Source organism: Sorex araneus, chromosome 1 (assembly GCF_027595985.1).
Source record: "Sorex araneus isolate mSorAra2 chromosome 1, mSorAra2.pri, whole genome shotgun sequence".
Taxonomy (NCBI): Eukaryota; Metazoa; Chordata; class Mammalia; order Eulipotyphla; family Soricidae; genus Sorex; species Sorex araneus.
In genome coordinates, this window is record NC_073302.1 from 382774824 (window position 1) to 382787347 (window position 12524).

The 12524-nt window shown below is 37.0% G+C and overlaps 1 protein-coding gene across 4 annotated transcripts in view; it reads left to right on the plus strand.

The window, feature by feature from the left end:
• The window catches only part of COL28A1 (collagen type XXVIII alpha 1 chain), a 589571-nt gene that overhangs the window by 471484 nt on the left and 105563 nt on the right, over positions 1–12524 (plus strand). For all 4 annotated transcript variants that reach the window (XM_055137085.1, XM_055137093.1, XM_055137081.1 and 1 more), the window contains exons 14-15: positions 8509–8577; positions 11191–11259. In XM_055137085.1, coding sequence (XP_054993060.1) covers positions 8509–8577; positions 11191–11259 — 138 coding nt within the window. The remainder of the gene's footprint in view (positions 1–8508; positions 8578–11190; positions 11260–12524) is intronic.

Sequence of the window (12524 nt, forward strand, 5' to 3'; positions counted from 1 at the left end):
CATCTATCACCAAACAAAATAATTTTTCTATTTTGTGATAAAAAACTTAAAAAACTTTTAAGATTTACTCTCTGTAACTTTCATGCTAATTATATTATTAATTAAAATCACCATAAAATCTATAATCTCATTATAGATTTAATTTGCATTTTTTCTGATGATTAATGATCTAAGCACTTTTTCATGTCCCTTTTGGCCAAATGTATGTCCTTGGAAAAATATAAATTCAGATCCTCTCCCAATTTTTCACATATATTTTCCATTATCCCCCACTCTATTCACCATCTTTTAACTACATTCATTGCTTCTTAAGAAGTTATCTATTCAAGTAACATTGGTTTCTAATGTTATGTGGGCTTCAGGTTTACATCATTATAAAGTCACATATGTATATAAATACATTAAATTCACTATTAGCTGATTTACCTACCTCTCCTCCCTCTCCTTTTTGGTTGCCTCTAATTTGGATTTTGTCGAAAAGTTTTGTTTACTTAGTTCTTTCATTTGTTTCGCTTCTCTGTGTACCATACATGAGTAAGCTTACATAGTGTTTGTCTCTCCCTAACTTTTTTATATTTAATATTTTAATTGAATCACAGTGAGAAACACATTTAGAAAGTTGTTCATGATTGTATTTCAGTCATATAATGTTTCAAAAGCTGTCCCTTCACCAGTGTACTTTTCCCACCACCAACATCCCAGTTTCTTTCCCAGACTCCAACCTCCAATCCCCAACTGCCACTGTGGCAGGCACTTTTCTTCTTTTCTTCTTCTTCTTCTTCTTCTTCTCTCTCTCTCTCTCTCTCTCTCTCTCTCTCTCTCTCTCTCTCCTCTTCTGGACCCTATGATGCGATTTACAATACAGATAATGAAAGGTTATTTGGTATACCCCTTTACCTACTTTCAATACTCAGTTCCTGTTCAAAATGATGATTTCCAACTATTATTGTCATGTTGATTCCTCCTCTATCCTAAGGTACCTTTTGCCCCCCTCGACCCCCCCCCCCATATACACACACACACACTCTTGTGGAAATATTCCAACCATAGATCAGTCCTGGTCACTGTTTACCCTTGCCTTGGATATTAGTCTTGAATATATATATATATATATACATATATTGTATGTATATTATATATTATAATTATATATAATATATTATATATAAAATGTATATGTGTGTATGTGTGTACATATATATATATCCCACAAATGAATGCATTTCCTGGCTTATTTTGAAGGTCAATGTTTCTCAAAGTAAGTGATACCATCCCCTGGGAGGGGTAGTGCTAGAATGGTCCAGGGACACTCTAATGGCCTTGAATGAAAGAATGAGCTCTGTTTGTTAGCTTAAAAATGGTAGAGGGGGAGCTGGAGCAATAGCACAGGGGGTAGGGTGTTTGCCTTGCACGCGGCCAACCCGGGTTCGAATCCCAGCATCCCATGTGGTCCCCTGAGCACCGCCAGGAGTAATTCCTGAGTGTAGAACCAGGAGTGACCCCTGTGCATCGCCGGGTGTGACCCAAAAAAGCAAAAAAAAAAAAAAATGGTAGAGATTCACCAGGAGTGATTCCTAAGTACAGAGCTAGGAGAAACATCTGAGCACTGTCAGGTATGGCACATAAAACAAAAACAAAAAATAAGGTAGATTTCCAAAGGATGTTCCAATTTTTGTTTTCTGATAAGTTGGCGTGAGCCAAATAACCTCTGCTCTAGGTCTATCCATGTTGTTGCAAATGGAAAGATTTCACCTTTTTAATAGCTTTTTTTTTTGCTTTTTACATTTTCTGCTTAGGAAAAAATATTTAATATATACTTAAGTTTTATTCTGTTGTTTCCCACTATGTTATCCTATTCTTTGATGACTGACCTTCTACTTGGTGTAAAGGGTGTTTGAGAGAAATTTGCATTTGAGTGTCTTATATACTCCAAGTATGTCCTTGTGTTCTGGGTGCTAATATCTTGATTAAGGTGTCAGTTGGAACTACAAACCCATACCCAGCATGGGATCATGCTATGAATTTCTAGATCTATTTAAAGCCCAGGTCAAGGATACAAGATTCTTGTCAGTCTTGTGCTGATGAGAAAGCTTTTTACCTACCTTTTACCTGCCATTTCCTTGAAGAAGTATGACTATGAAGGTCTTAGCTTTATGACATTTCAGTTCTCAGTTCTAATTATCTCCTCATTTTCCACTGAGTGAGCCCAGGTCTTTGTTTCTGGTTTTCTCTAGTTAGTTACATAGATTTAATCACATCACACAGCCACACTTTTCTACGTGGAACGATACATCAGCGGATATGCTCACCATTCTAAGTATTTATTTTTTTTTGTTTTGGAACTCTGCACTTTTGCTTATTTTCTTTGGTCTTCAGATATCCTTCAACATTTATTTTAAAGAAAATTTTGTATTATTTGCTTTTCTGTTTTAGCTAGAAAGTTTGTATAATACTGCTAGCACATGAAATTATTGTTTACTCTTTTTCCAAACCACAGTTACACAAATCAGAGTGACAATGTGAAGTCTGTGATTTAACTCAGAACTGAAATCATAACAATGTGGGAAGGATAACAAATAAAATATGAAATATTGTATCAAATGTTATGAAATCAACAGTTCTAGCATTTTTCAAAATAATATAAGACTTTGACAAAGGTCCTGCTGGAAATTCTTTACATGAATCTCATTCTCTGAATCATGTTGAGTGACTTCAGGTTTAGTATTACTCTCTTCTCAATATAAAATAATATAAATCTTCTAAGAGACTCAATTAATATTCTATCTCTCTGACCTAAGTTTGAACTGTCAACTATTATCCTCAATAATATGATTACCACTGCTCTTGTGCTGGTTTGATAAAGAACTGATTCATGAAGGATAAGTTGGTTCAGACCCTTATGTTTGTATTTTTGTGCAAGGTAATTCAAATCACAAGCCATGAAAAAAATACCCCTAATATAGAACAATAGTTGCTTTGTTCTATATTAGGGGTTTGAAGTTAAAAATAGATGGTAGTTTGAATATTACAGATAATTTTGATTATCACTTAACAAGTTTCTTTCGTACATCTAATGTATAATAAAGCCACAGTATTTTTTATATCTATTAAAATTTCTTTCAAAAAACGTGATAACAATCACATTTTATCTCTTTGTTAATGTTTCAAATAAAGCATTCAGTGATTTTACTGTAAGGGATAATTAGACTTCTCAATTATATTTTTTATTAAAGATATTAATTAGAAGACAAGTAATATGTCTTCGTTGTAAATAGTTCTTATGATCTTTATAAAGTGCACTGAAAGTTTTTTAAAAAAATTTTCTTTAGCACAGACTTAATTTAATTTAATTTATCTGTTTTGCTTTCTGGATCACACCAGGGATGTTCAGGGGTTACACCTGGTTATTTACTCAGTATTACTCCTGGCAGTGCTCAGGAGCCATATGGGATGCAGAGGTTCAAATCTGGGTCACTGTGTGCAAGGCAAACACCCTACCCACAGTACTATCATTGAGACTCCAATATTAAGAGTTACAAAGAAACATTTTTAATTTTTATCTTTATAAAGATTATCCATTGGTACTGCCTTAATAAATTAAAATAATAGTTCATTTAACTAAAGTACCTGTTTTTTTCTGGGCTAACAATGACTTGCTAGATAATATGTGTCTGAAAACTTTCAGAATTTAACAGTGGTGTACAGTAGAGTGGTCCCCTCTTATCTATAGGAGATGTATGCCAAGACACCAGTGGATGCCTGAAACACCAGATAGTACTGAACTCTACATATACATGCTATATATATGTGTGTGTATATATATATATTTATGTATCATCAGCATCAGCATCTTCCCGTTGATTGTTGATTTTCTCAAGCGGTCTCAGTGACGTCTCCATTCATCCTAGCCCTGAGATTTTAGAAGCCTCTCTTTACTCATCCTTCCCAATGTGCTGCATTGGAGGCTCTTTCAGGGCCAGGGGAATGAGACCCATCACCCATCATTGTTACTGGTTTTGGCATATGAATACACCATGGGAAGTTTACCAGGCCCTCCCATGTGGGCAGCAAACTCTCAGTAGCTTGCCAGGTTCTCTGAGAGGGAGAACTAGGCTATAAGATGTCATGCGGCTGCAAAGCGGCCATGCACTTCAGGGAGCTTGGTTTTATAGTCTCTGGATGTTGGCCACTGAAGAGATTACACAACGCCAGGGGCAGTTTCTGGGTATGACAGCCTAGCTACTGGAAAATGGGGGCTCTATACATATATATTATATGCACATATATATGTCAACTCTACCAATATATATATGCCATATATCAACTCTATCCTGCTTATACACACCTATAGTAATGCTTAATAAATTAGGTACTAAAGAGAATACAATAGTAACAGAGAAATATAGCAATCATAGTAATATTCTACCAAAAATGTTATGTGAATGTGACCTCTTCCTCTTAAAATACATAATATTTTTGGACCTTGGTTGATGTGTTCTGGAAAGTGAAACTCTGGATAAAGGAGAAATGCTGTATTATCTGGTAGATTACAGAAATTAAGCTTAGAATAATTAGGGTTATTTTTCCTTTTGTAATGTCTCTGATTGTTAAGGAACATTTATTTTATTCCCAGTAGTTTGAAACATGTAGCTCTTCAAACTCTCGATTACTACTACTACTACTACTACTATTGCTGCTGCTGCTGCTGCTGCTGCTGCTGCTGCTACTACTACTACTACTACTACTACTACTACTACTATCATTAATGGTTTTTGTAATTCTCAGGGCTTATTGCTGGCATTATGCTCAGGGATCAATACTGGTGGCACTTGGGGGTGCATGTACAGTGCCAGGGATCAAAGTGGGGTCAGCCACATGCAAAACAACAACTTTGATCCCCGTACTATATCTCCTAGTTCTCTGTCTCTCTCTGTCTATCTGTGTTTTAAACTTTCATCTTGGTAGTGGTACTCTAGAAAAGCAGCAGTAAAAGGAGGTCTAGTGTTCACTTAGTGCAGCATGCCTCTCTCCATAGTGCTTTGGATAAAACATTCATTCTCCCTTTGGATCAGGCTGCGGAGCGAGCATGATGGAAGAGCCCAAGGGAGCGCCCTTGGACTCCAGGCAGCCCACTGAACTAATTCCGGCATGGGACCAGAGACCCCACGGTGCGCTGAAACAGTGGGACCCGGGCATCCCCAATTCTCTTAACCTGTCTCTCTCTCTCAACTCCTCCCTCCTGAGCACAGCGCAGGATCCGCGGTTTTCCTGAGCGCAAAATGGAGCCGGCGATCCAGCTGAAACAGGACGCTTTCGCGCGCTTGCGGGAGACCCCAGGGGGCGGGGGCGGTGACCCCCGCCCACAGCAGATAGATATTTAAACCCACCTCCCCCACGTGTGCTTCCCTTTGGATCCGGCTGTGGAGCGAGCATGATGGAAGAGCCCAAGGGAGCGCCCTTGGACTCCAGGCAGCCCACTGAACTAATTCCGGCATGGGACCAGAGACCCCACGGTGCGCTGAAACAGTGGGACCCGGGCATCCCCCAATTCTTTTAACCTGTCTCTCTCTCTCAACTCCTCCCTCCTGAACACAGCGCAGGACTTCTCCATCTTATGAGCACCATAAAAGGGTAAAAGTTTGTAGTGATGTTATTTCTGGTTGTACTTTCCCTGGACTTTATACAGAAACCCAAAACCGCGCGGCCGCTCCCGCGGCCGCGCGACCTAATGTCATCTTAGCATCAGCAATATGTAATGGTTCGCTTTTAATGGGTCGGACTTTTGTGGGAGATCCTAACAAGAATAGTAAGTCTGTTGCTGAAATATTGAAGGCAATCAAAACGGTAGCCATCTCTCTAGACTAAACTAAGCTATATCCCCACGCCAGCTGAGAAGAAATTTTCTTCTTTCTCGGGAAGAAACGCGGCGTGTCGTCAAAGCAAACAGACCTGGTGGCGTGGGAATGGGATATAAGGGGAAAAATTATGTACATGGAACAGTGGGACGCTGGTGGAATCTCGAGCCGGAGCCGATACCAGCGCAAGACCTTCGGTTCCAGAAACTGCTTCCAGACACTCTACTAGTCTATCAACTAAGCCAGAGCCCCACGTCTGCTGATGACGGGAAATAACCATCCTTTTCGTTTTTTTTTTTCTCTTGTCAGGCAGCGTGGCGATTACTAAACAGGCGTGAACTCGGTGGCGCGGGGCAAGGGGGAAAAAGAAAAGTTATGTAACAAACAGCGGGACTTAATATCTCTATATTCTTAGCAGTGGAGAACTATCAAATGCCTCCTTGGCAATAGGACTGCTTTTCTTTTTTGGGGGAAACCCCAACAACGGTAGTGAGTTGTGTGTTGAAACATGGAATGTAATCGAGATAAGGCATAAACGAAGTGAAACTTATCAAGTACAAGGGTGGGGACTGGGGAGGTGGGAGGGGGCGGCAGGTATACTGGGGGGGTTGGTGATGGAGGATGGGCACTGGTGAAGGGAAGGGTGTTTGAGAATTGTATAACCGACATAATCCTGAGAACTATGTAACCCTCCACATGGTGATTCAATAAAATAAAAAAAAAAACATTCATTCTGAGACTATATTAACCATAAAAACTTCCATAAAAGGGCACTCTTAGTAATGGTAGGGTTCAAGTAAAATAAGTTTGAAAGTGATGACAGACGTTTATTGAATTCTTAGTATATGAGTTTTAAATCGCTTTGATTTAATCCTACATTAATACTTGTGACTGAGACAGATACTATTCCTATCCCTATTCTTTAGAGGATGAACTTGATGAGAGAGATAAGTTACGTGTTAAAGGCGATACTGTTAATACATAGCAGAGCTGGGACTTAAACCTTATTCCAAAGGACAACATGATCTGCTTCAAACTATCAGTTCAGACTATAAACTCTATGAAATTGTAGGTTACCCATGGATGGAAAAAGTTGTAAAGGAAAAAAATTTCTTTACATTTAACATAAACTATTTTTTGATATTGGGGAAAATAATTTGACACATTTTAAAAATTGAAGAGCATAATAGACAGTTGTTAAGTTTACAGTCTGCATTATATTTATTTTCCCCATAGTTCATCTAACAATAGAGTAATCTGTCACAGGCAGTACTGCTTTGCAAAATCTAGGTTTTCTGTATGTAAATATAATAATTTAGATTAAATTAGCTTTTAAAAATTAAAACTGACACCAAATTGTTATGCGTTCATCCTTAGGAAGACTTTCCCTAAAATATTAAGGAAAGTTAAAAGATAAATGAGTGGGAGATTGTAAGCTTTCTTATAGATCCAAAAGAAATATACTTATGAATGTATTTCTTGTATTTTATAGTTATAAGAAATAAAAATACATAAATGTGCACATCATATGAACATAAAAGTACATTTTACATAAGCATAAATATAAGCAAATAAACTTCTTTTATATCATAAGAAATAAAAATTTCATAAATATCAGCCACTGATTAACATTAAGATGTACTACAAGGTTTATATAGAAAGTTCCTTTCAGTGACCCCAGGTTACTGTATATTGAGCCCAAGGTTGTTCAAAGTGCTTGCAAAGTGCTGGTTTTGGAGCTTCTAGGGAACTAGGTGACTTTGGTTCATTCTAGATTTGCACCCTGCAAGTGAGACCTAATTAAATTTTTAGGTCCCTTGGAGATAAATCTCCAGTTTGTGCTTTTAAGACTTAGTTCCTCCCTACGCCATTCATCTTCACCCAAGTAATAAAAGAGGGAAAATTGTAGCTTTAAAATTGTTTGGATTAGTGAATATCTTGTTGTTGTTCCTTTTGCTTTTGAATTACTGTATTTCCTGCCAGTCCACATCAAAGCCTGAGACTGTTGTTTTTCTTCCCTTACGTGAGAAGACCTCATTTTTCCAAGTGCCTTTCTGAGCAATAGACACATAAACTTCTAAATTTTAATCATTGAGATGGAGTGTCCCCTTAACTATTCTATCAAGATTGCTATTTGCACATAAACTCCAGTGAATTCAACCAGTTCCTAAAAAAATTTGTTTTACTTCAAATTTATCAAAATAGAAATTAAAAGACATGTAAATAGAATTCAATGCTTTAAAAAAATGCAGACAATTCTTCACAAGGCTCTCCTAATGCTTAATGAAGTTACTAAGTCATTCTGCTTCCTTCTAAAAGGCATACAGTCTGAAAATTTTAGCATTTCTTCACAGAATGTTTTCTAATTCTTGCTTGGAAGCATCACTTAATTTTTATTTTCATTGAATTTGAGGACACATCTTTATACTTATTAAATGAAGTAAGTAATACACTGGGAATATGTTACTCATCACTACTGTATGGCTCTAACCAATCAAAATGTACCTTACTAGAAGGAATTTCATCAGTAACTTAACTAGAGCTATATCATTATCATGCCTATGTGACCTGAAATATAACCATTTCATTTATTTCCCATTTCCCCCTTTGCTCTCCTGTTCTTCCTTGCTTTCTGTTTTCTGGTTTCTCAAAGGGTCCCCGTGGTCCTGAGGGAGCACCAGGAGAGAGGGGGGTACCTGGAGAAGGATTTCCCGGACCAAAGGTAATAATTATTTCTATTGTGAAAAAAAGTATTTTTTAGAGAAGGAGTTCCTGGACCAAAGGTAATAATTATCTCTATGGTAGAAAAAAGTACTTTTTTACCTTGTTATGAATTTTTTTTGAAGTGTCCTGACCAATTATCTAAAGTCTCACTTTGGTGAGCTTTTTTCACCATCTTAATTCTATTAAATGAAGGGATATGTTAATTTCTCCTTAACATGAAATTATAGTAAAATTTGCAATTAATTTTCAGACTTCTTTATAGTTTATAAATGTGAAAGTTAAAAAAAATATGCTTGTAGTCATTAAAGCTACAGTGCAAAAAACTTTTTTATACCCAGAAGTTTGTTACTAAGCATAGCTATGACAAAGCTTTATTAGCAGTTCTGTTTTATTAAATATTTGTAATAGTATTGCCATCTGTATAAGAATGAAGGAAATATAGGTGGAAGTAGAGAACTGTAATTACTTTATTACCACAGGAGCAAAAATATTGTGAATTACATACCATTTACTTAGAAATTTAGAATTTAAACTTTTCTGTTACATCCCACATGATTCTTAGAACTCAGGATTTAACAGACCAGGGGTTGTCAATCTTTTTATATCAAGTGTCAGAGAGTATATATTTTAGTGACTTAGCTCTGCTGATGTGCTATAAAGGCAGCCATACATATTTGTATGTAAATAAATGAGTCTTCTAATAAGGCTTTATTTAAAAAACATGTACTGGCTGGAATGGCAAATAGGTTTTACAGTCCCTGACCTAGCTTATTTGCCCACAATCTGTAGCACATTTGCCAAAGGCCACAGGGGAAATGATTTTTACAAGACAACGCCAGGAAGCATGAACAAAAAATTTCTGATCTGTGGTCAGACGCCTTATAAACAAAAAACAAAAAAAAAGGGGGGTGCTGGAGCAATAGCACAGCGAATAGGGCGTTTGCCTTACATACAGCTGACCAGGTTTTGATTCCCAGCATCCTATATGGTCCCCCAGCACTCCCAGGAGTAATTCCTGAGTGCAGAGACAGGAGTAACCCCTGAGTATCGCCGGGTGTGAACCAAAAAGCCAAAAAAAAAAACCCAAAAAACAAAACCCCAAAACATTTCAAAGTAAGGATATATTTTTGAGTCTTTCACTCTTCTCTAAAGTTCTTCTCATACACACACACACACACACACACACACACACACACACACACACTCTAAGATTTTTTCCACTTTATTCTGTCAAATCACTAAAATCTAAATCTAGTTAGATTATGTTCTGAAATCTCACCTCAGCCTCTTTAACCATGATCAATATTCAATTATCTATGAGAAAACTTAAATCTCATCTAGACGGAAATCTATTTAATCTCAATTAGTCAAAGTTACTTTTCACACTAAGCTGTGATTAACTGCTGAGTTGAATTTTTAAGAGGTCTTTGTTAACACATTTCAATTTTTCATAGTAAGTGGGAGTAACATTTTGGATTAAAGGGATATAAGATATCCTCTTATTAAGTAAGATAGAAGCTAGCAATTTGGCATTAACTATGTTTCACAAAGTTGCATAATACATATTTCTTGAACAACTCTTTGGCACATAGAAAATTTCTTACATGTCTCCCCTCAAATTTGAAAATTCAAATATGGAGAATAATTTATTTTTATAATCTGTTTTTAATATAAATAAGTAAAACACTAAATACTTACTGCAGGGTGTGTCAGTGACATATCAGCTTCACAAAATTTTATGTTATATGATATAATAATATTTTTATTCATTATAACCCACAGCACTTCATTACATTTTCTCATCAAAGAAACAGTACATTTTGTGTTACTTGAGAGTAAATTGAAAGCAATTATAGCCTCTGAAAATTATAAGAAGAACTCATTGGTTAGAATATTTCTTTTCCAGCCAGCATAATTAATGGGAGTCTTATATATGTGCCAATTTGTGATACTTAGCAATGGGAATAAGTGGACAAATTATGGCTATAGATTGACATAAAAGTCTATTTTCCTGTTTCCTGCATTTCTTGCAAATGTTTCTTGATTTCACTCTAGGTTCAAATAAACTCATGAAATGAGTGCTATTTTTGATTGATTACATGGTTTACTTTTCATCAAATACATACAGTGTTGTCGCTTTATTGATAGTATATTATACAGGCTTAGTGACTCAAGAAGCATATCCAAGAAGAATGTTCATGAATTCTTTCAAACCTGAATGTTTCCTAGATGTTTATAAATTTGAATAAAAGCACTCATTAAGTAATCTTAGCAAGTATTAGGTCATTTACTAATATGAGAGAAAAATATTTCCTGTGCAGTAGATAGATCAAATTTCAACAATGTTGATGAAAAAGCAGAATTGATTCAATTAGTTATACTACTTGATTGAATAGGTTCTTTGTTTCCAAACATTTCTGACTGTATTGTGTATTAGGAATGGGGTTTGTTTCCAGTTCAGTAATGCTGCATATATCTTCTGCTTGGGCAAGTTATACATCTTAGGGTGAGAATTATCGATTTGTAGGAAGCAGTGAATTTAATGCTTTTAATGCTTAAACTTAAAATACTGATTTTTTTTTGCTCTGATATAACTCCTATATATTTTCAGGGTGAAAAGGGCTCTGAGGGACCAATTGGCCCACAAGGATTACAAGGCCTGTCAATAAAAGGAGACAAGGTACTTCAAATAGGATATGTAATTGGAAAAATAACAAATAAGATAATTTTATGGTTCATTAAGTATGCTTAGTTATGAACTGTATACAATCCAATAGACACAGCACAGGTGTCCTAGGTATACTTGATTTACTGGTAATTTAAATATTTATTAGTGCAGAGTCAGAAATAATGCCCTACCCACTGTACTATTGCATTGGCCCCCAAATTTTTTAGATTCATGAGTCTCAAGCGGCAAGAACTTTCATTTGTTCTAAATCACTGTTTTTTTTATTCCAGTGTATTTATATACAGTAATGAATTTGTCCTCTACTTTTAAGATATTTCACTTTAGCTCAGATTTTTCCTGCTATAAATTACGCCTGTAAGCATTGTTGCAGTACACTTTGATACAGAAGTCTTGTTTCTTCACATTTCTGTTAGATGTATAATGAGATGGAAAACATTAATATTTATCTTTAGTCTTACTGTGGGCAGAGTGATAGCACAGCTGGTAGTGCTTTTGCCTTGCACATGGCTGACCTGGGTTTGATTCCTCCGTCCCTCTCAGAGAGCCCGGCAAGCTACTGAGAGTATCCTGACCGCATGGCAGAGTCTGGCAAGCTATCCGTGATGTATTCGATATGCCAAAAACAGTCTCACAATGGAGATGTTAGTGGTGCCCACTTCAGCAAATATATGAATAATAGGATGACATTATTCATAGTAGTAGTATTTACATTACTATTTAGGATAAATTATGACTTAGAAAAAAACATTTTATATAGTTAGAGTAATATGTATTTGGAAATGCTTTCAGAAATTCTGTCATTAGACTGGCAGCTTTGAAGCCAAAAATTAGCAATGGGGAGTCGGGCCCGTGCTCGGCTCCGGCCGGCCGGGTTTTCGGCCCGGGCGCCCATGCCCCTGCAGAGCCGGTGGATGTGGAACAAGCGGGAACCAGAGACAGCTTTAGGAATTGGGGTTCCAGCAAGTGCCTGCACCCATGTATGGAGACTGTGAATTAAGCCTTTGCCCCACGCCGGCTAACGGAGGAAAGAACCTTCCTTCTTGGTCTCTCTCCCCTCCGGGAGAAGGCGTGGAGTCCGACATTTTGTGGGTCCGTTGAGAAGGTACGAACTTGGTGGCGCGGAAAAAAAAAAAAAAAAATGTGTGCTTTGAACTTGAAACAGCCGCAGGATACAGAGCCAGCCCTAGTCGGGCCCGTGCTCGGCTCCGGCCGGCCGGGTTTTCGGCCCGGGCGCCCATGCCCCTGCAGAGCCGGTG